Source organism: Stenella coeruleoalba (genome assembly GCF_951394435.1).
Source record: "Stenella coeruleoalba genome assembly, chromosome: 2".
Lineage (NCBI taxonomy): Eukaryota > Metazoa > Chordata > Mammalia > Artiodactyla > Delphinidae > Stenella > Stenella coeruleoalba.
This window is the reverse complement of record NC_137147.1, coordinates 164,617,764-164,641,798: the sequence shown is the minus strand read 5'-3', so window position 1 is coordinate 164,641,798 and position 24,035 is coordinate 164,617,764. Positions and strand designations below refer to the sequence as shown.

General features: G+C 47.0%; 1 protein-coding gene across 18 annotated transcripts in view; it reads right to left on the bottom strand.

Moving 5' to 3' along the window:
• Positions 1–23,117, bottom strand: part of PARD3 (par-3 family cell polarity regulator) — a 637,508-nt gene extending 614,391 nt beyond the window's left edge. For all 18 annotated transcript variants that reach the window (XM_079913062.1, XM_079913076.1, XM_079913072.1 and 15 more), the window contains exon 1: positions 22,679–23,117. In XM_079913062.1, coding sequence (XP_079769188.1) covers positions 22,679–22,798 — 120 coding nt within the window. In that variant the 5' untranslated portion in view covers positions 22,799–23,117. The remainder of the gene's footprint in view (positions 1–22,678) is intronic.
• Positions 23,118–24,035: the final 918 nt, after the last annotated feature.

The window sequence follows — 24,035 nt, the reverse complement described above, 5'->3', positions numbered from 1 at the left end:
TGTTTTAGCATGTTTCACTTTGTCCAATGAAGATCTGGATACTAACAAAAGAGCAGGTCTAAGTGGAGATGAGCATTCTCCTGGTATTTTCAAATGTACTTTTTTGTTTTTTAATTTATTTTTTAACTGCATCGGGTCTTAGTTGCGGCACGTGGGCTCTTCATTGCAGTGCACGGCCTTCTCTCTAGTTGTGGCGTGTGGGCTCAGTAGTTGCAGTGCGCGGGCTTAGTTGCCCCATGGCATGTAGGATCTTAGTTTTCTGGCCAGGGATTGAACCGGTGATCCCTGCATTGCAAGACATATTCTTAACCACCGGACCACCAGGGAAGTCCCTCAAATGTACTTTTTTAAAGATTTTCTTCCCTTTTCTTTTTCTGTCTCTCCTATGTAATCTTGTGGAACTGGGAATGCATCCTGAACTTTCCCACACAGTCCAGTGGGAACATAACTGTTCGTGGGCACTGAAACCCTCTTATTAAAAGCATTACAATAGTAATAATTCCTAGTATTCATTCCTCTCAATCTTCACATCAATGTCCTCTTTGAAAAGCTGGTGCCAGAAATCCAATCGCCAACTAAGCTTCCTCGCTGCCTTAGAGCTGCTGGAAACGGTTAAAGTGGACACTGGAATTTATTTAAATTCATTTATAGGAATATTAAAGTGTTTCATACTAGAAGATAATGGCTAGAGCTTCATAAAAATGCTGTTAATCTTTCAGTCCACAGAGCAAAGCTACCTGGGATGTTAGGTTACATTTTTACTTAAATACACAAAAGAAGAATGATTTTATCCTTTTAAAAATGAATGGTTTTTCAAATCTCAAATGACCTCAGTCTCTAAAAACTTGCACAAGTATCACATAGTTATGTTCTGAGACCCCAGACAACTAAACCATGATGTTTAACAGGTTTCTCCTTAGTTCCTTAATTCTGCACTGTGAAATCCATACTCCGATAGCAGCTTGGGATAACCCAACTGACTCTTTCTGGCAACATTTTTGCTTCTGGCCATAGCTCTGACCCATAATCACTGACTAAACGTGGCCAAGCGATGGCAGAGCATTCGATGCTGGAAGAGCCCAAGTCAACAAACACCCCCACACTGGTCTGAGTGGTGCGAGCCTCGCAAGGGAAGGGCAAGTGGGCTACGAGGGGATGGCAGACGTCCTCTGACAGTCTGAAAGGCACTGCAACCGCCACTGCCACCCGGGAGGACTGGCCAGCAGTTTTATGAATGGCACTTGGAATTAACTACAGAGGCATCCCGTTACATCTGGGGATTATAAAGGAAAGAGGCGCCTGTCAGCGTCTGACGGCGCAGAACAGCCACGCACCAATCCAACCCCATTCAAATAACACGCCTGAAAGATCCACCTAAAATCTACCCATTTCTGACACTCACTGCCGTATTAAAAACTTAAAAATGGGTTTTAGGGTCCTATGTCTATTTCTTTTCCAATATGTACGCGTAGATCTGTTTTCAGAAGTTCAAAGATGTCACGCAGACTTCAGTGAAAAAGTGACTACTGTGCATCATTATTTCAGGGGGTTCAAACACCCAAAAGTGGGACACACAGCTGCAAGGCTTCTAAAAAGTTCTCAAAAGCAGTTAGTCTAAAAACTAGCACCACATCCATCTCAGAGTCAAGTAACTGTAAAACTACTGGGTCTTTCCCAACTTTTGCAATCCTAGGAAACTTAACACAAATCCTTATAAATCTGTTACACACCTCAAGAATACAAAGATAAAACCCAGTTCATATGAAGAGTACTGAAGCGGTACAGACTACTCCAAACGCAACAGTAACAAGGACACGTTCTTCACATATCATGGGGAGACGTGACACACTCAAAAGAAACGGACGAAACATTTATAATTCCAGCAGCAGAATCTGAACAGAAGACGGAGTGTTGCTCAGATAACTCACCTCAATGAGAAGGTGAGTGGGTAGATAACAATTGTCAGGGAACTGCTAAGACCAGATGTGCCTTACAACTGATCTAAGTAAGGTCTGGGAGCAGGTAAGCAGCAGGATGAACAATGGTGCAGATACTTGGCATTTTTGTATCTCAGGCAAGATAGAAGGAATCCTTGAAGACCACAGAGGCAAAGGAAACGTGTAAGTCTTAAAGTGGAGAAAAGACACACTTCACAGCCATAACCCAGTCAGGCTAGCAGGAAAGTTGTAGAAAATGTCATCCCACACCCAAAGTACAGGGCAGAGGGGCACCAGACGCGCACTGACTAAGCACCGCAGGGGGGCCGTGTGGAAGGGCAGGAAATTATCTACACACAAGGACACCTTTGCATTCCACTCACATAGCATCCTCAGGAGAAAAAGCTGCTTTGGTTTGTTTTATTTTTTTTACATGAAACATTGATTGTCAAACTGTTTTACACAGAATCCCAGGTCGGAGAAGCACTTTGTGTGTCTCCCTGAAAGTGGGGGACGAGTTGCTGTGGTTACCTCTCCTCTCCCAAGCCACTGCCCTGCTCCAGTAACATGGAAGAATCTAAACCCTGCACATAAGATCAGTCACCTCCTCCACAACGACCAAGCACCAGATGCCGACAGTGGACAAGCTCATGGACACACCCTTTACATACGTGTCTCTCATTCAGTCTTCAAAGAGAAGGTGCAGGTATTACAGCCCAGCTAACAGACGATCAAAATGAGGCTGCAGACCTCATTCCTGGGCCCAGGGGCCCACAGCTGTGAGTGTGAGTGTGTCACTCACTGACCCAGGAGGTCTCCCTGGCAGAGGCAGGAAGAATCTCCCAGGCTGGCCATGTGTGCACTGGCACAACTTCTGGAGCGCAAACTGGCAAAATACATAAACTGAGAGCCTTAAAAAGGTTTGTGAATTCCTATCCCACAAAAAAACTATACACCTAATTTAAATAAATAATCCAAACCACTGGCCAAATTTTATGCGCTGATTGTTACAATATTTTTAAATGGTGAAAAATAGGGCAACGAATTTCCAACACTAGGCAAATAGTTAGATAAATATGTATATATCTACACAATGAAATACTATATAGCCTTTAAAATTCATTATGACCATTTTTAAAAGACAGGGGAAGGGCTTCCCTGGCGGTCCAGTGGTTAAGACTCCGCACTTCCACTGCAGGGGGCATGGGTTCGATCCCTAGTCAGGAAACTAAGATCCTGCATGCCACACAGTGCGGCCAAAAAAAAAAGATATGGGAAAATGTGAACACAGCAAGTAAACGAAGTAGGAACAATCATACATCATGATTTCAACTATTTTTAAAAAGCATCTGTATTTACATACACACACACACACACATACAGAAATTCAGACTGAAAAGAAATCCTCAAATTTTAGATTATTCTGGTGAGACTGTAGGTGACTTATTATGTTCTACAAAATCATCTGTATATTCCAAATTCCCTATAATAAGTATCTATGCTCTTGTAAACAATTAATGCTTAACATTTTTCAAGAAAACATTCATCACACCAGCTCAAACCAGCACCTCTGAGGAAGAATCCTGCGTTCCCAGATGCTGAACCATGAGCTACAGAGAGATTTCATCTGCAGAGGCAGATTGTCTCCAACACTCTGCAGCTTGGGTTGGGATAAAACTTGTCATATTCCTGGTTAATTATTGATGAATCTGGAAATTGCCTCATTTATTAAAGACTTAGGTGCTTCCAAAGGCACAGCAACACACTCTGAAGCCTGTAATCTGGTGTGAGCAAGCCGTTTCTAGACTGTAATAGGATTACTTGTGGTGTTCTCATTCAAAGGCCGAAATCCAATAAAATAAATTGTAGAGTGTTTGTTTAAATAAAACACTTGTGCATTGTCTTCCACTTCCTCTGCCAGCACCAGTTTACCAATCAGTCAGATCCCCAAGGAGCCAGACACAGTAGTGATGGGGATGCATAAACAAGGGGGGAAAAGATGCTGAAATTACTTCACAGGCGAGAGCACAGAGCACCCACGCAGATGAGCTAGCTGAGTGGCAGAGAGGGGCCTCAGAGGCTCCGCCCTGTGCAGAACCAGCGTTCACGCAATGCAGCACTTGTACGTAAATGAGAAGTTTGGAAATGAAGCAGGAAAAATCAAGTTATAGCTGAGTTAATACAAACAAACTGAAAAAAAAAACGAAGCTTTCTGTAAATTGGTTTCTAAATATTCCAGCAATGTACCCCAGTATAAATGGATTTTTAAAGATTTAATGAACCATACAAAAACTGACTGCATTTCTTTTACTCCCTGGGAGACACCAAAAGCCAGCCTAGGACTGTAAACTAAGTCCCGAGTCTTTCAATAGAGCACTCAGTGCAGTTACCACCCTCCATCCCAGCCTCCCGCGCGGACACACATACGTGGTGCTCACAGATCCACGGACACACTTGGACACAGGCCACACACAGACGCACACACTGTGGTTGATAGTTTGAGAGCATCATAAAACAGAAAATCATCCCACTGGGAGAAAGAAAGCAAACTGAGGGCCTAACTCACCTCTAACACGCTCTTCCTCGGTTCAGTTACACAGCACAAAATACAAAACATGACTTTTTTCCTTGATGACCATTCCTAAATCCAGCCACACAGACACTGTCACTCTGCAGTCTCCTGCACCTCTGAGTGAGCAGCTGTCACGCAGAAGACCACCTGCCAGGCCAGAGTACCCTGAGCTCAGCCTGGGCGGCCCTGACACCCCAAACCAACGCCCGCCAAGCCCCTGAGCCCCCAAGCCCCCGAGCCCACTGCGGGCTGCGCCCCAGAGCAGGGACAGGGGCCGGCACCCTCCTCGGGAAGGTGGGCCAGGAGCCCAGCGGGGCTCCAGCCTTCTCGGGAAGAGACAGGAATGAGGGACGGGTCAGCACATTTCATCCTTCACCTCACCCCATCAGGGGCCCTCGGCACCTCCCAGGGAGCTGGCACACTGACCTGACCGAGACTCACTCAAGGGCAGCAGATCCAAGCTGCCCTGGGCTACACGTGGACTGCTCCTTCACCTCCTGCTTTGGCAGCTTCGTCTAACTGCCCCTGACCCATCGTCTCACTGCCCCTGACCCATGGTCTAACTGCCCCTGACCCATCGTCTAACTGCCCCTGACCCACCATCTAACTGCCCCTGACCCACCATCTAACTGCCCCTGACCCACCATCTAACTGCCCCTGACCCATCACCTAAATACTCCGATCGATCAGGACGGAAGCTCAGCCTCGAGGAAGGTGCCTATGCACCACTCACTCTGCATGGACCTCCTGCTCTGCCCAACACTAGGCTGAAGAGATCAGTGATGACAGAACGGAGTCCAGAAGGTCTTGCCAATTCTCCCAAGTAAGGAAAGATGAACATTTCAAATACCCAGCTCACTCGATTCAAAACTTGTCATTAATACAGCAGCACCTGTTCTCCCACTATCAGTGCTTCACAGACTCCACTCCTCAGAGCAAAGCAAATGCAAAAAGACACATCTTAATATTCATTCAGGTTTAATTATCTTAAAAAAAAAAGTGGCTCCTTGCTGCCAGATGAGTGTTTCTTAATTAACTCCAGCTTTAGTCAGAGTTGCCGTGCAGTTTCCAAGTACCCTGTTTTTCCACAAAGGACACACTTCCCCCTCCTTTATCCACTTTATGGAAAAGTCACCCACCCCCTGGAACGCGCATATCCATCCGTAATCTTTACGGTGACATCTGAGCGCAGTAAATCCAGCGTGTCAAGCCACGGCCGTCAGCAGGGGCGGGCGGACAGCACCACGGATTCCTCGTGGAGATGGGCTGCTGGAGCCAGCACCACACTGCAGAAGGAACATGCAAGAAATCCTTCTCGATGGTATCAGCGCATGGTCTCTTAAAAGTGCATCCTCTTCTAATTATTCACAAGTAATAGAACATGTAATAGGGACTTCCCTGGTGGCACAGTGGTTAAGAATCCGCCTGCGGATGCAGGGGACATGGGTTCGAGCCCTGGTCTGGGAAGATCCCACATACCGCGGAGCAACAAAGCCTGTGGACCACAACTACTGAGCCTGCGCTCTAGAGCCCGTGAGCCACAACTACTGAGCCCACGTGCTGCAACCACTGAAGTCTGCGCACCTAGAGCCCGTGCTCCACAACAAGAGAAGCCACTGCAATGAGAAGCCCGCGCACCACGATGAAGAGTAGCCCCGGCTCTCTGCAACTAGAGAAAGCCCACACGCAACAAAGAAGACCCAACGCAGCCAAAAATAAATAAATAGATAAATTTATTTTTTTTAATGTAATAACAGTTGAAATTATTGGGGTAACTTCCTTTCAAAAAGAACATGTTTGCATTAGTTTTGTTTTATAGCCCTGTAACTCGATGTGTCTATTTTTGGATCTCTCTGGGTTTGGGGGGTGGGGGGAGGACACCTTTGGGGCCGTGCCTAGGGCCGTGGCAGAGATGACCCCACAGGGCCCGGGCAGTTGCACGTGGTGCCAGGCAAAGAGAAGCCCAGGCCTGGGCAGAGCCTTGATGCTCCCTGGGGCTGTGGGAGGGAGACTGTCCTGGGGCAACGGGGAGCCCCTAAATCTATCAAAGCAGAAAGGCACAGCTTACAGCTCTGGCAACAGTACAGAGGAAACAATGGGAGATCCAAGGCGAGAGAAGAAACGAAGGCAAGAGGACTCCAGGCCAGGGAACCGGGAAACAGCACAACTTTGGGGAAACATGAGAGTCCGTTCTGTCATGACGGGCAGAGCGAAGAGAGGTGGTGGGAGATCAAGGCGAAAGGTAGGCAGGGGGCCGTTTTCAGGCCGATATATGTCGTTTTTACCTGGAAGGCCCTGTTGACCCCATGGACTTCCCTGTGCTGGAAAGTGTTGTGATGAAAGCTGTCCTTGGGGAGTTTCCCTGCTGGGAACATGCAGGGTGGGTCACCGCACATGGGTGGGGGTGGGAGGTCATGAACCAGGAGATGCTCTTAACAAGTGGTGGCTGGAGAGCTTTATTCCCAAAGCCTGATACCTATCAATTATATGTAAAGTGTCTCATTTTAAGCAAAACCCAATGAATGTAAGCAATACCTCATTTAGATCATTACGGTGGAGCCGCATATTACCCAAAGGTTAGGCACTCAACAGCATGAATAAAATGAGCTTGACATATGGGTAAACCACCCTTGAAAACTCCATTTAATCACCCATAATCACAAGGAGATGCTCCCATGATGGGAGGACTCAGGAATGGACACCACAGGGGACAAGGGTCTCCCACTTCCAAGGCCACACTCAGTCCACAACACACACTCAGAGGGGGCAGCCACTTTCACCCCATCTACTGTCTGCCTGTCTCTGCTGGGCACAGAGAATTTAACTCATTATGATGAAACACCCCCGTGACGCAACACCCATAAGCTTCCACCCCCAAAAAGTCCACGTTAGAAAAATAACTACCTCTTTTTTAAACATGACGCTGTTTGGCAAACAGCATATAATTCAAAATATTACCAGTTGTTCAAAAGTCAGTCTCCACCATTTTCCAGAATCCTATCTAAGAAAGGTAAACTCATACTCAAGTTCTAATCAGTATGTAGAACATTGGAAGAGCTGCATTCTGAATACTGTGCATTAGCAGACTGATGGAATTACTTCATTTCCTCATCGGCACATGAACTTGAGGGTATATGGCTAATTTATCTCACAGGACATTCCAGTAAAGGAATCATGAGTGGCCCAGCCACTTTGAACCTCTTAGAGAAGATGCCACATAAACCTAAGGTGTTATTATCATTATCTCTTTCTGCAGTATAGCCTGGAAAAGCCGTCACGTCTTTGGACTCATGAAGTAGGAACTCCAACTACTTCTTAGGTTTTCAGCCTTGAAGGTTCAGGACATACATTTTATTACTGTGCCCAGATCAAGAAAAAGAGAATTTTAAAACATGCCACAAAACAATAAAAAGACAAAATGTTTGATGTTACATGCAACACACACACACACACACACACACACACACACACACACACACACACACACACACACACACACACACACCCTACACTGACAGCAGAATAAAGATGGTCACAAGTTCACAAGTTCCTGGACACTCCTGGCTTTGAGAAGTGCAGCCAGAATCCCCTGCCCAGGAATCTGGGCTGCTTAGTGACCGGTTTGGCACACAGAAGACAGGGATAATGATTCTGTGCTGGCGTCCAGGTCTAGGTCTTTAGAGAGTGACAGCTTCCTCTCCTGACTCCAAGAGCCCTGAGCCCTCCATGCTGGAGACGAAACGACACGATGCTCTGGTCAACAGTCCCAGCGAACCCCAAGCTTCTACCACCCCCACCAGCACCAGACACATGAATGCAACCATCTAGGTCCCCCCAGACCAGATCACCTGCCAGCTGAATACCCCTGAGTAACCCCAAGTGAAGCAGAAGAACCATTGGGCTGAGCCCTGCCCAAACCCTGACCCACTAAATCATGAGACATAATTAGTTGTTGATTTAAGTCATGAAGTTCTGGGTGGTTTGTTAAGCAGCAATACCTAGACAAACAAATTTTCAAGCAACATTTTTACTAACTAACTATGGTTAAGTGCTATTTGAAACTGCTAAATAAGAAAAACATTCTCACATGGGCACGGCTCCCAGACACATTACGCCTTTAACTAAAGTAATTTCTAACAGGTCTGTAAAATTCAGTACTGGTAAGTTCTTATAGCTGCAGCATCTCTGAAGACAATGTTTTAAATGTTATTACCAAGAACTGCACTTTGCAGCTCTGAAAGCTCCCTTGAGGAAATGATGTCATGTCTTAATCACCTCTTGCCAGTGAGCCCTGTGCTGGGTCTTCCCTGCACCGCAACACGGGAGCTCAGCCCCACGTGCAAATGATCCAAATGAAGGTCAGTTGGCAAATTTCATGTGAAGAATGACAGCTGGGTGCTCCCCTGGTGGCACAGTGGTTAAGAATCCGCCTGCCAATGCAGGAGACACGGGTTCGAGCCCTGGTCCGGGAAGATGCCACATGCCGCGGAGCAACTAACCCTGTGCGCCACAACTACTGAGCCTGTGCTCTGGAGCCTGTGCGCCACAACTACTGAGCCCGCGTGCCTAGAGCCTGTGCTCCACAACAAGAGAAGCCGCCGCAATGAGAAGCCCGTGCACCGCAATGAAGAGTAGCCCCTGCTCGCCGCAACTAGAGCAAGCCTGAGCGCAGCAACGAAGACGCAACACAAAAATAAACTAATTAAATAAATTTTTAAAAAAAGAAGAATGACAGCTGGTCATCTGTCCTCTTTTCCCTACTTCGAGTAACAGAGGAAACATATAAAAATGTAGGGTATAACGAGCCCTGATGCCAGGAAAAACAAAAACAATCATGCCGTGTCGAAGTTAATAAAACGGATCCGGGCAGGCACATCCTCTGACCCATGTTCAGGTTCCCGAGGCCTCGGGCCAGAGACACGTTTGCCCTCACTCTCTGGTGTGGGGATGGGGACTGTTCGACGGGAATATGCCAACAAGCTGAGTGTGGAAGTGTGTGAGAGGGGCGCCCCGCTGGCCTGGTGAAGCGTGCCTTCTCTCCTCCACAGGAGGCTCAGCCACAAACAAGCTGGAAAAGGAACTCCAGCAAAACGAGCATTCAGTCCACTGCTCACAAGCCTGCCTTACCCAAAACCAAAAATCTTAGCTGCCCTGTCTCTACACATCACAGGCACCCAGAGGACATCATGTGACTCACACCAAAACTCGCATGTTTTACTCAATATGACCTTTCCTTTCCCGCCGCATTTCTATCCCACGTGCTGTCTTTTTACGGCTCCTCCTGGACCCTTTAACTCATTTATGTTATTAAACTCAGACTAGATATCCATAAGAGTTAACGGCTAAAACCTGAGGAATACATAATATGGGTGCTGTCAACTGTGTCCACAAATAAAACTCAAAAATTAACAGTCATTAAAGTGAGTGACTTCATTTTGAAAAAGAACAGATGCTTGTATACAAATAACTGAATCACTTTGCTGTACACCTGGAAACTAACACAACATTGTTAATCAACTATACTCCAATATAAAATAAAAATGAAAAAAAAAAAGAAGTGAGTGACTTCAAAAGAAATGAAAATGTACAGATTGGGCCATTGTCACTTAAGTGACCAGCCTGTGAGCAAGATGGCTGATCCTCTCAACTTGTGTTCTGGAAATTTCCACGCACAGCTACAAGGTGGCAGGTTCCAGGTCACATAACACAACAACCCCAAAAGGCCTGGAGGCTGCTCTAAACCAGAGGTTCTCCACCCTGGCGGCACAGAGAACACCCAAGGAGCTTCGTAGCAACATAAGTATCCACCTCGGCCTGGAGATCTGATTCCCGTGGCTCGTGGGGAGCCTGGGCATCTGGTTCTTAAAACCCTGCAGCCAGGGTTGAGGGCAACTGCTCTGGAACCATCTGGGGATCTGGCCAAAATGCAGATTCTGACAGAGTCTGCGATGGGATCCATGATTCTCTTCTAACAAGCTTCCAAGCAAAGCCAGTGTTGCTGGTCCACAGACCACACCTGAGCAGCAAGGGGCTTCGACAACTCGCCAAGCACACAGGAGCCTCCTTGACCCAACCGACTCTGTCATCCTGAAGGCGCACTTCTTCCTTAAGCACATGAGCCACTCAAGGAAACCCAGGTCAGAAAACAACCTGTCTTCTCTGATGGGCACTGTTTACTCTTTCTTCTGGGACAGCACTGACTCTCCAGCCAGAGGGGTCACATCAGATGTACAATTTTTTGCCACTTTCTTAATCCATTTTAGCCCAAGCGTCCTCACCCGTAAACTCGGAGTTGCATCACTACCACTCCAAGGGATTAAGGAATACACTGGGAGCACGAGCCCAGCACTTAGGGCCTGATGCACAAAATGTCCCAAAGCGCTAAGCATGACTCTTGATAATAAGGGTATTACTGCTTCTATTTCCTGATAGAACCAGGACCATTGTGTCCTGGTTCCCCTCCTGCCTGTCGGAAACTCCTCAGTGAATTAGGACTGCGAAGACGTGATGGGGATCACTGTTAAAGGTACTTTCTCAGCAGCTCTCCAACCTGATAGGCAGATAAATAATGCCCTTGATACAGCATCTCTTGTGCAAGAGCTTTCGATCATCCATCCTGACCTAAAAAGCTTATTGACACCAAAAGCAAAGACTGACCTGAAAATACTACTCCCCTGAATCTATAGAGGAAGCAGTCTCCCTCCTCGTAGGTGGAAAAACAGCCCAGGACCAAAAACTCCTCTGCTTTAGATTAAAATCCCACGCCAACCACCTATCAAAGCAGATCTGTCTAAAACTCTCCCAGGTAAAAGAGTAAAACTTAAATGTTCTCAGCAAGCATAAAGAAAGAAATATGCGAGGTGATGGATGTGTTAGTTAACTCGATGGCGGGGAAAGTCTGCACAACGTATACATGTATCAAATCATGGTATACGCTTTAAATATTCTACAATTTTATTTGTCAATTATACTTCAATAAAGCTGGGGTGGGGGGGGGACTCTCCCAGAGTTACCTCTCTACAGTTTTGTTATAAAATGCTGGGGTATTCTGGAAAGGTTTTGAAAGCACCATTCATCACTTTCATTACAAAGCACAAAGACACAGGAAATTGTGAATGGAAAAGATGTGTATAAATTCCAATGTCCCATGCCGCTGTATCTGTTCTTCATGTCCTGTATTTGAAACAAAAGCTTTGGATTTCAAATGCATTCACAGGACACGGTGTTTACAAACAAATACGGGAAGGGATCAAAGTCAAAATACGGATGTTGCACAACTAGATAAGCTTTATGGTTTTAATCACTACCTAGCAACTTCCCTACGAACATAGGCAGAGAGGGAGGAAGCGTTCCTTTAATTAATGAGAGGCTTAAAGTCCTCAGAGAGGAAGACGACTCTCAATATTGTGGTGGGGAAGAGGTATATGAGAAGAGGTGGTCCCCTTGAGCACAAAGCCAGCTGAGTTGTGATGACTTGGCAAGACTGACAGAGTAGTACGGCCACACCCAGAGCAAGCCTCCCGGATACCACTCCTGGGTTCAGGATGATAAATAGGTCAATTCTCCTTGGGTGCAGTCTTCAGGTGACTGGCAAAGGGTGCCTTTAGCTGAACTAAGGTATTACAAGTCGCATCAATCTGCCAACCCTTACAACTACCTACCCAAGCAAAAGATGCTCTATGTTCACTGACGGCTGATGTAGCTGCCCAGAATCACCATCTTAAAGATCCAGAGGAGTAAAGAAGTGTTATCCATTTATCTCTGTTATCCAAAGAAATGGGCACGTGAATTATAGAGGCCTATATAATAAAGGATTAGAGGGGTCAAAAAATGTCGACTTTCAGGTGGTGGTGTGATGAATTGGGAGATTGGGATTGACATATATACACTAATATGTATAAAATGGATAACTAATAAGAACCTGCTGTATAAAAAAATAAATTAAATTAAATTTTAAAAAAAAATGTCAACTTTCCCATTTTATTTTATAACTCAGATGAGCTCCAAGGTATTCTCAGAACTACAACTAGTAATTAAAAGCTAAAGGTCTTTAAAACATCTGTACATTTTATAAATATCAATAGTATTGACAATTTCTAGTTTTACTCTTTCCAAGTTTCAAAACATTTTTTAATGGAAAAATGTGTAACCAATGCCTTTTAAAATATTGTAAATACAGCCAAGAAATTTTCCATAATCTCCATTCATCTAGCAGTATGGCAGCCACAATTATTTTAGAAAATAACAAGGGCTAGTAGTAGAAAAAGCAACACAGTTAAGATAGACAAACACACTTCTTGATCTGTGAAAGAATCAGCTTTAACTACTGCGTTATCAGAACATTCTTTTTCCCTATTTCCAACTGATTTATTAATAAATACTAAAACTGGAATTTCTCTAGTACGTTTATGAAGAACGTAGTAACTCTTTAACAAATCTTGAAAAATGACAACTGGTATCATACATCAAATAAAAATCAAGTTGACTTTATGAATTAGCCATGAAAAGTGTGCCTAATCTATGTGTAAAACCTGAGACAAAGAAAAAGATCTAAAATTGACTAAGAGTCTATAATATGGCAGGGGGATTATCTACATTAAATCCCTTGATCTTCATTACTGCCAACAAAAGAAAACATTCCCAAATTACAGATGAGAAAATTAAGGCTCACAGAGCTGGTGGGACTTGCCAAAGTTCAAAACTACTGTGGCCAAAACCAAAAACTAGAAAAGCTCTTCCACTATGGACATCTTTGGAGCACCTAAATCAATGTCACTGGGATTTTATTCCTCAAGCTGCAGAAGGAAGTTTTCGAGACTTTTTTAAGGGAGAACTTTTTTTTACCAAACATTCAATTTCCCACATCTAGAGCAATTCTAAGGAGGATGAGAAGAAACAATTTAGAAGCATTTACTCAAGTGAGCCTTAGTCACTGGCAACCGTTCTTAGCAAAAACGAAAGAACAGTACAGTTCACCTTTGCTCCGTTTTACTTCCTACAATGCTTTTTTACATTCTCTCTTCATACCCTCACAACAATCCCATGAAGCACGTGGTATTAGAAGCCAAGGATCCTGGGCTTACAGAAGTTGCCGTTCTCGCTCTCAGACACACAAATGATGCAATCTGCTCTTCTGAATCCTGGCCCAGAGTGTGTCACACTGATGTGCCTGCCTCCTAGGAGGAAAAAAACACCCACCACCAAACTTTCCACTTCCAGCTAATTGTGTTTTTGCAAACAGCTGTGTTTTTAACAAGTGGGTCATAAAATACAAAAGATAAAACTGACTCCACCATAAAAAGTTCAGGGTTTTATCAGCTTTCCAGGTTTCCTTGGAAAAAATATCCCTGATAGTATGTGCCTTTATAATTGAGAATATGCCTCATTTCATATTCCTCAGGCAGTACAAATGCTGAAACGCCACCATCTTCCAGATGCAGTTGTCTAAAGAGTTATCAATCCAAATGAGGCATTTTCACTTAGAGATCCTCTTGGTTTGTCTGAAAGGTTTTTTCCAGATCTCTAACAAAGTGGTAAAGATTCCAAATCCTACACTCAACTTTCATGGATTTGTGATTAGTCATATCCTGTGCGGTGGTACACCAGGAACCAATATCCTGCACATTCCACCTCCTTCTTCTGCAGGTGCTGCTGGCTGGGATGAGAGAATCTCAGGTTAGAGTATAACCCTGCTGGGCAGGAACCTGGCTAACTATTATTCACATATGACTTTGCACACTGGATTTCAGAATTACAAAGGATACATCTAAAATGCCTTTGTGTGGTCACTGGGAAATGGCTTTTTAATTCTGGATTCAATATTAGATTTAGAAAAATATTAAAACACGAACATGAAAAAACTTTCCCAGTTTTTACTGTATACTTAAAAGAACTAGAACAAAAACACCCATTCTCATATCAACCACTTACACAGAAATGGCATTCTCTTTTTTGTGTTTTTCACCTGTTAATACCACATATTTTCAGTATTCAGCAATTTTAGGTTTTTGATATACAGTGACTTGTTTTCTGAAATAAACACTGAGAAGGAAACGTTGATTTTTATTGTAGAATATCTCAAAGAGGCCTTTTCAGAAACAGAAATCCTATCATACAGGGATGTAATACAATAACGAGAAAAACTATACACCAGAAAAAAATAAATCTGGGTTCCGAAAAATTAAGTCTTACTGTTTCTGTATATTAAAGAACATTAAAAGTGGGAATAATATTGACCTGTCATCTCTAAAGCCACTTAAATTTATACCACCATAGAAATACCATTTAGAACCATGCAGAAGCGTACATTTAGTTTCGCTTCACAAAATGAATAGTCTTATTAAGTTACCTCTGACCATGTAATTTTATTTTAAAAGATACTTATCTTGGGACAGTAAGGAATTCTGAGGGACAGTCCAGGCGAAATACATACTAACTTTCAAACAGTATATGTTTGACCTGGGGGCCAAGCCCATCATTTCAAAGTAAGGGAAGCAAAACATTCTCACAGGGAGGGTGGATGGAGTAGAGATCTACCCTGTCTGCGCCTCTGAAAAGCCACTGCACACCACTCATGCCTCATGGTCCCACAGGCAGACAACCAACCATGCAGACTCAGGGTGGCTGTCACCGGGAAACAGACATCAGAGCCCAGCCCAGAACTTCTGAATATGAGAAGATGAAGATGGGAAAACTGGCGCTCACAGAGCTTGTGAGATTTGCCAAAGCTCCAAACTACTGTCCCAAACCAAAAACTGGAGAAGCTCTTCCACAACGGACATCTTAGGGCATCCGAACCAACGGCCAGGGCAGCTGGGGAGCTGGGGAGGAAGGAATCTCTGGCCGAGGGAGAACAAGGCAGAGCAGGTGAACGGTTAGTTGGTGAAGCCTTTAAAGGGGGGACCAGGGGACTCGGAGCCTCAGCAGTCGGGGGCTTAGCAGACAGCACCAGGAGAGAGTAGGCAGGCTTGCGAAAGCAGGTTCACACATTGTATGGAAAACTCCTAAAAATAGCCGGTCTTCATTTGAGGTTTTTGAGTATCTCTGACACAGAAAAACACAGAAAAGTCCCATGTTTTATGGGACTCTCAGAACTATAAAATACATAAAAATGGAGCTTTGTTCATAGTGGCTTACGTAGTCTATTTTTTTTAACATCTTTACTGAGACACAACAGCATTCCATAAAATTCACCCATTTAAAGTGTACAATTCAATGATGTTTAGTATATTCACAGAGGCATACAACCATTACCACTATCTAAATTTAGAACATTTTCATCACCCCAAAGACCAATCCCATCCCCATAAAGAGTCACTCACCATTACCCTCAACCCCCAAGCGCTGGCGACCGCTACTCTACTTTCTCTATCTATAGATTTGCCTACTTTGGTCATTCCGTATATATGGACTCATACAATATGTGGGTCTTTATGACTGGCTTCCTTCACATAGAATAATGTTTGCAAGGTGCATCTACAGCGAGGCATGTATCCTAACTTCATTTTTACGGCTTAATAATATTCTAATGTATGGATATACCACATTTTATTCAGTTGAACACTTGGCTTGTTCTGTTTTTCGGCTGTTACGAATAATGTTGCCATGAACATTCATGTACGTGTTTTTTGTGTAGACATGTGTTTTCGTTTCTCGTGTGTGTATGTGTGCATGAGCTATTACTGAGAGAAAAAAATTAAATAATTCACGTTTCAAGTCACTTGGAATGAAGCTGGAAATTTTATTTCTAAGTTCCAATATGAGTTGATGGAGGCAAAAAGAATAAACAAAAGTAATATTTAACAACAAGAACCACATGAAGATGGCAGGTCAGACACAGAGCCATGAAGGAAAGGCATTTTTACATAATCCTTCCAAATGGAAAAAAATTTTCAACAGGATAAAATAATGACTAAAAGACAAAAAATAATCACCTTTCTACTATGTTCACAGAACTCTGCATTTCTTTTCATAAAGATTTTTCTATTTTCCATGTAAAACAGAAAAGATACCCCAAATCAGTAAAATGTATAAAATTCCTGAGCCCCTGTTCTACTGCCGTTGACCTTGGTGGCAGCTAGGACTGCTGCGTGAGCGGCCGAGCAGGAGGAAAGCCCCCTGCGTGGGCCTAGCCACCCACCTCCAGCCCGTGGAAAAGCACCTCCACTTGTGGAAAGCACCTTCCTGGACCAACTGTACATATTTCTTTCCATCTTTGAGAAGATGCAGAAGGCTCTGTTCATCTTTCAAATGCTTGCCATCACCCGCCTGCATCCAACTCTACAGGGAGGTACAAGCCTCAAAGGACAGGTGGAGATTCTGTGCAAATGGGGCTTTGAACCTTACCTCCACACCCAATTCACCAGCGTTCACCGTGAGCCAAGAAGCACCTCCCATCGCCAGACTCTCCCTGTGAATCTCAGATCCTAAACATTTCTGTTTACTCCTGGAACTTACCCGTGGATCCCAACCGACAGTTTCAGAAGCGCCAGACCCAGCATAGGTGTGTTTCGGGGCCAGATTCCCGCACTGCCCTGCCCACCTGCCTTGAACCGGGCCCAATGCAAACCCCAGGACCATCGCTCTGCTCAGTCTGAAAAAGGGACCAAACTCCCTGAAAACGGCCGACACAAAAGAATAACTTTCAGATACTCCAAAATCCCACTAAATCTGAGTTTCAATTACTATCTCTTTGTGCTAATATGCCAAACATACCAAACCTTAAAGTCCTTAAAATTACACAGTCTCCGAAGCAAAAGTACACTTTCTGTGTGAGAATACGTGCCGTGTATTTGTTCTCAACTTCGTATCTACTCAACTTGTAAGATGACTACGTGGCAGATACTAGCCATATAGGTAAGACCGAGGCAGGGCCATCACCTTCAAGCACCTCACCTGGAGGAGAAGGGGCACAGTTCTGTTCGGAAACAAACACACCGAAGCACCCACAGCAAAGCACGTTCCTCCAGGTCAGTGCGGGAAGCTCCTGAGACAAGTGCCCAGCAGGGAGAACCTCAGGCCGCCTTGGGATGCAGGGCCAGCCTGAACTGAGCTGAGGCTCCAGGGATGAGCAGACAGGAAGTGAGCAAATGGTCCAGGTGGGAGAAACAGAAAATGCCAGAGCAAAGGCAGGAAAGTGCAAGCAAGGCCAAGTGGGTAGGGGTGGGGTAGGGGGTCTGGGGAGGGAGAGGCTGGAGGCAAGAGGGGTCCTGCAAGGGACAGGCCCTGCTGCGGCGGCAGAACTTGGCCTCTGGGGAAAGCGGGTGTGGAGGCCCTTAAGCAGAAGAGTACACGGAGAGTTGCATTTTAGAAAGATCAGCCTTTCAGACATGTTTGTTTATTTTTTCCTTTCTGAAAGGGAAGACGGGAAGATGTTAATGAAATAATAAGATTTATTTCGTTTCACTCTTCAAAAATATGGTCATTCAAATTCTGCAACAATCTATTTTCCTAAAAGTTTCAATAAGCTCGTGAATGTGTAACAACATGCAGTCATCCATCTGTTCACGAGAAATCTCACACCAACCACAAGGTTTGTCATAAAAACCAAGATTTACACGATTTTAGTAATCAGCAGTCCTCCTCCCCCCAAAAAAAGGAAAGCACATTTTCAAAAGTTACTGCCCATAAATTTGTTATTTTTTTTAATAACAACAAATTGCTATTAAATAACTCTCACATAACTCTTCCATGCTCAAGGGACAGAAGCAGTGGCCCCAAAACCACAGGCCCAGAAAGCAACCTAGGGTAAAGCCAATATCCACAACTTTTACGTTCCCTGCCTCATACACATACACACACACACACACACACACACACACACACACAGATTTGCTCCTCTGATTGTGGTGCTGCTTAGGCAAATATTACCATTTCTACCTATTCTTTAATTAAATTACACACTTTCTTCTTAAGCAAAGAGGAAAAATCCAAACAGGAAGAGCAGACTGCTTGGGAAAGCCTCGCAGGCAGTAAAACCATCCACCCAGTAAAACCCATTAGGGATCCAGAGGCAGTGCTGAGGAGCTTCCCGTTCACCATCCCCTCGGTACTCCCGGGAACCCTGCAAGGGAGTAACCCGGTTTAGAGGGGAGGAAATGAGGCTCTGCAGGGTTGGTGTGCCCAAGGTTCAACAGTGAAAACAGCTAGGTCTCCAAACCCAATCCAAAGCTCCCCCTGCCAGAAGAGGGCTATGGGCAGCACAGCTGCCTCTCAGCTAAGAGGCTCCAGCCGCCCCCCACCCTCACTTCTGCCTTTAGCCCGTCCTCCCTCCACTACTCAGCAATCAGCAGTGTTTCTGTGGATGGATGCAATCCTGGTGGTCCTCCCAGAGGAGCGCTCGTCCTGCCCAAACACCCCAGTCCTCCATCAGGGACCATCAGACTGCAGGAAGCAACAGTGTCTTGCCCCAGCGTCCGCAGTCCTCCTCAGCTTGGTCCTGCCCCACCATCCGACAGGAAGGCAGCACAGGAGCCAAACTAGCCCTGATGCTCACCTGCAACGCCTCTCTCCCACCTCTCGGAATGGCAGCAACTCTCCAGATTCACACAGCTGGACCCTACCGAAGCCCTACAGACTGGGCCACCTGGGCCAGGCAGGTGCTTCTGGAGGTCACCCCACTAACCAGTTAGGAAGCACTGTCCTAAATCCAGGCCAGCCTTCCCACTTACTAAGCCCAAGGCAAACCCCCCAGGCCATAATAACCACTCCCATCTCCGAAATCCAAAAGCAACTACTGTCTGTACGTACCACCCCGTTGCTAATTAATGCCATTGCCTACTGTAATTTATAGTTTAATACATTCACCGTCTCCCAGATTACATTCTTCTGCAGTGCAAGAATTTAGCCTTACATTTCTTCATAGAGCAGGACATTTTGCATACAGTAGCCCTTCAACAAATTAACAATTTAAAAAAAAAAAAAAAAGCATGGAGATTTTCTTATCTTTCTCCTAACCAGAGCTGGAATGCACAGCAGGAAAAATGGGAAATCTCAGAGCCAGCCCCAATCCACTCAGAATTAAGAAGGAGCCGGCAAAGCCCTGAGAAGCCAGGTCACCACACTGCAGAGTCCCGGCAGTTGGTGCTCTGCACCCTGTGTCCATTGGGGATCATGGATGAGTCAGGCCACAGGTAGGAGAAGAAGGGTCACATACACAGAAAGTCCATGTAACCTGGTCCTCAGTGTCTATCAGAGCACCCTCCTTAGAGACGGTCTGGATGAGGATGGGTGGATGGAGAACAGCCAAAGCATTTTCACCCATCAGTGATCATAAACAGAAAACTATTTTTTCATTGGAGGAAAAAAAAATGCTATGAATAAGTGTAAGCCTTCAAAATCTGCTTATTGAGGACATTTCTGATATTAAGTCATGCCACTCCACTGCGCAGAAAAACTGATTTGCTTAACCTGAAGACAGCTCAAGTATAATGCCAAAAAATTAGCCCCATCACACCACAAAACGCTCTCTGCAGGGAAAGTCTTAGTGGCTTGGGATCTTTCTTTCTCTTTCCTTTTTCTTTTCTTCTTTTTTTTTTTTTTCCAGCTTATCTGGTTTTTATACAAAGCCATAAACGTGATCTCCCCCCATTTTTCCCCACCAGATGGGAGTTCATCATGGCACATGTCACCTAGCAACCAAACACCACTCTACAGCTACCCAGTTACCCAATTCTTCATACAAAATTTATCTTGTTCTATTCAACAGTAAGGGGTAAGGAAGAGATAAGAGAATAAAAGTTAAAACAAGTGTTAATAAGTGTTTGCTTCATAATCATTTTAAACAGGGTGGGAGAAATGGGAAGAGTGACTTAAGTTTAATCTTAGCCATTACCTAACCATTTAAGAGGAAAAAATACAAATGGACCTGGAATAAACTCCAGCTCTTGCCACAGTTGAGAGTCAACAGTCTTGTGATCCAATAACTGAACTCTGTAGACCACAAAGCCCATTTTAAAACTTACCTGCTGAACTGTGAGTTGCACTTAAAGAGAACTTAAATAATTTTGGAAACCCCTGAATCACCTCTGAGTCATTTATCTCCAACTCCAACAATACCACCACTCTCTGAGAATCACCCTTCCTTCCTTCCTTCTCCACCAGAAAAAGCAATCAATCTCATGCACGCCCTTCCCAACTCAGCTGTTGCGTTCCTCTTGGGGTGCCTTCCCAGGCATGCCGCAAAAACCTGCGCTTCCTTTCCTGCTCCCCAGTCACTGTGAAACCACCACCACTGATACCTAGAAACAAAGTCCAGATCTCTCAGCGATACCTCTCAACTCCATCTAGAAGACACCCCAGAGGCCTGTCTTCCCCCCACTGCACCACGAAGTCCAAAGGCTGGCCGCCCTCACTTGGAGGACAGTGCAGCCCCTTTCCTAGACTCTCACAGTCCAATTTCCACAAGCAGCCAGTGGGTCCCGCAGGTGTCCAGCACCCAGAACAATGCCTTGGACATGGCAAACTCTTAAGAATTTCTGTGGAACATACAAACGACTCAAACAACTACATTTGTATCTCCCAAACAAGCTGTTCGACCAACATGCATCGTGTGCATAATGAAATATGACTAATTTTAAGCATGTAAATGTTTAAGCATGTAAATGACTAATTTTAAGCATGTAAATTTTAAATTAAGCATGTAAGCAAAGAAATGTCGATCATCCCTCCCTACTCAGGAACCTGGACACACTGCAGAGTATATATTACTGTATTTCTCTTTCCTTGCATGATTTATTTTGTTGGTTTCCTGAGTACATATGCAACCTGACTTATTGATATAGAACATTTAGATCACAAACTGTCATTCATAAACAGTGCTTTAAAATGCTAAACATGGGTTTAGAGGGGTTTTCCCCCTTGACAGTGGTTCAAGATAAACAGGTGCCCAATTTCCACTAATTTTATTTGATTTTCAATGAGTTCAACCAACTGTAAAGAACATTTTAGAGCCGTTAAGTAAAGTCAACATCTTCCATCATTGTGTCAGGTTCTTAAATGTTCCCAAGATTATCTTTAAAAGGCCAAACTTATGCTATTTTTCTCTATACTAAAAACAACAGTGTAAACAGTATTTTTCCCCTCTTAATTTCTGAGACTTTGGAGAATGCCACCCCAGCACCCTGTCTACACTCAAGCAGGCTTGCCAAAGCCATCGTCCGTCTCACCTGCGACCCCCCAAACCCACAGGACGCAAACCACTCCAAGATCGGGGACAAAAAGGAAATTTTGAAAGTGAACATGCTTTCCACCAAACGTTACTCTGCCGCAAAGGAAATATCCTCAGGTGCTGGGGAGAAACTTGGGAGGCGTGGGCTGTTGTCAAACAGACACAGACGATAAAACAATTTAACAAGATGCCTTTTCACTTCTGACACATTGTACAGGAATGCAGTGAAGTGGAGACAATGTTATCACTCCACGGGGAAAAAGGGAAAGCTACTCAACTCCAGGCCCGGGCCGCGCGCGGCCCCGGCTCCACATGGAGCTCGTGGCAGACAGGTCAACGGCGACATGCCTGCAGGAAAACTCGATATTCGGTGACCGATTTCGGGGCTGTGCTCCTTCAAGGAGCCGTGCTCCGTTGCCTCTCGGTCACCGAGGTGCTGGGCTCCAGCGACGATCGCGAGCCAGTGGGAGCGGGTCGGTCTCCGCGCCGCACCCTCATCCGCCCGGGACCCCCGCCTGGCACGCACGAGGGGCTCTCACTGCCCGGCGGGGGCCCAGAGGCACAAGTCAGCCAGCCACTCTCCCAGCGCGCGGAGCGAACTCTGCTCTACCAGCAAAGTTCCCTCGCCCGGCCTCCGCCCGCGGGCCTGGGCGGGGAGCCGGGGCCGCAGCCCGCGGCCGGGAACAGGCGTCCGGCCCGGCTCCGCGCGCCCCGGCGCGGCTCGGGCTCGGCCCCGGGAGGCTCGGGGCGCCGGCGGCCGGGACCCGAGGGAGAGGCAGGGGCCGGGGCCCCGGGCCCGGGCGCGCGGAAGTTTGCGGCCCGCAGCCAGAGCGGGGGGCGCAGGCCGGGCCGGCCGCCGCGCTCTCCCTTTCCCCGCCTCCGCCTCCTCCTCCCCTTCCAGGAAGCGCCATATTGATCCCGGCGCCTTCCCTCCTCCCGCTCCTCCGCCCCTCCTCCGCCCCCCCGGGCCGCCCGCCCCCGCCTGCGCCCCTGGCCCCTCACCTTGGCGATGGCCTTCCGGTAGCGGGTCACCGCTTGCTGGATGAGGTTGAAAACTTTCATGTGGCCGTCCCCGCAAGGCACGACCACCCGGGTCCTCCCGAAGCACACGGTCACTTTCATGCCGCCGCCGCCGCCGCCGCCGCCGCCGCGGGCCGGCCCACGCCCCTCAGTGACCGCGGCCGGAGAGGCCGGAGCGCCCCGGGCCGGGGCGGCTGTACGCGGGGCGCGGGGCGCGGCGCGGGCGCGAGGCTAGGGGCCGAGGCCGGGGATCAGATCGGCTCGCATGCCCGGCCCGCCGCCCTCGCCTCGCCTCGCCTGGCCCGGGGCTTGCCCGCCTGTGCCCGCGCGGCGCCGCAGCCTCCGGCCACCTGTTCGGCGTGTCGTCGCGCTCGGCGGCGGGGCAGTGTGGCGCTGGCGCGGCGCTCGCTCCGGGCCGCGGGGGAGGGGACGGCGGCAAGGGGAGGGACGGGGAGGAGGCGCGGGGAGGGGAGAGGAGGGGAGGGACGCAGAGGGGAGGGGAGGAGAGCGGAGGGGAGGGGAGGAGAGCGGAGGGGAGGGGAGCGGAGGGGAGCGGAGGGGAGGGGAGGGGAGCGGACGGCAGGCGAGCGGACGAGAGGAGAGGGGAGGGGAGGGGCGCGGCGGGCCCACAACACTGTGCACACGCGGCGACCTGGCGCGGGGCGCGGGGCGGAGCGCGCGGCCCTCCCTCCGCCCGCTCCCTGCCAGCCCGCTGACCCCCAGCCAGGGCGCCGCAGCCTCCGACCTCCCGCAGCCTCTCTGGAGCCCCCCTTCCTTTGTCGCTGTGAACCCCCCTCCTCGGGCTGTAGGGGCCCAGGCGGAACCGCGGCAGACGCCTCGCGCCCCGGAGGGCTTGGTGCTCCCGCCCGGTTCCCCCCGCTCCCGCCCCCGGAGGCCAGCCTACGCGTTACCAGCAGACACGAGGGGGCTTCTCTGCGGGGAGGCCTTTCTCCCGAGGCCACTACTGACCTTGAAGCTCCTGTGACCCCGGGTGACCCACCCGCTTCAACGCGTTTAGCTCAAACATCAGCAACTCATATCGTTTTATTTCTTAAAATTCTGCAACCCAAGCAATCTTAACGCAAAGTTATGAACAATACACTGAGAAGGCCGGCGCTGAACGCTGCCACCTCAGCCGCGGAGAGGAAAGCAACTCCGCAAGGAGTTACCTGCATGGGGACAGGCGACAGTTTAGAGGAACGGAAACCAAGTTAAGAAAAGTAACTGACGCTCCTCTGTCTCAGGGCAGGAATCTTGGTGATCCTTACAACTGTGTGTCATTGTGTTGAAAGAATGGCAAATGTCAAAAGAGGGTTGTCGCCGGCCCACGTCTGTCCCA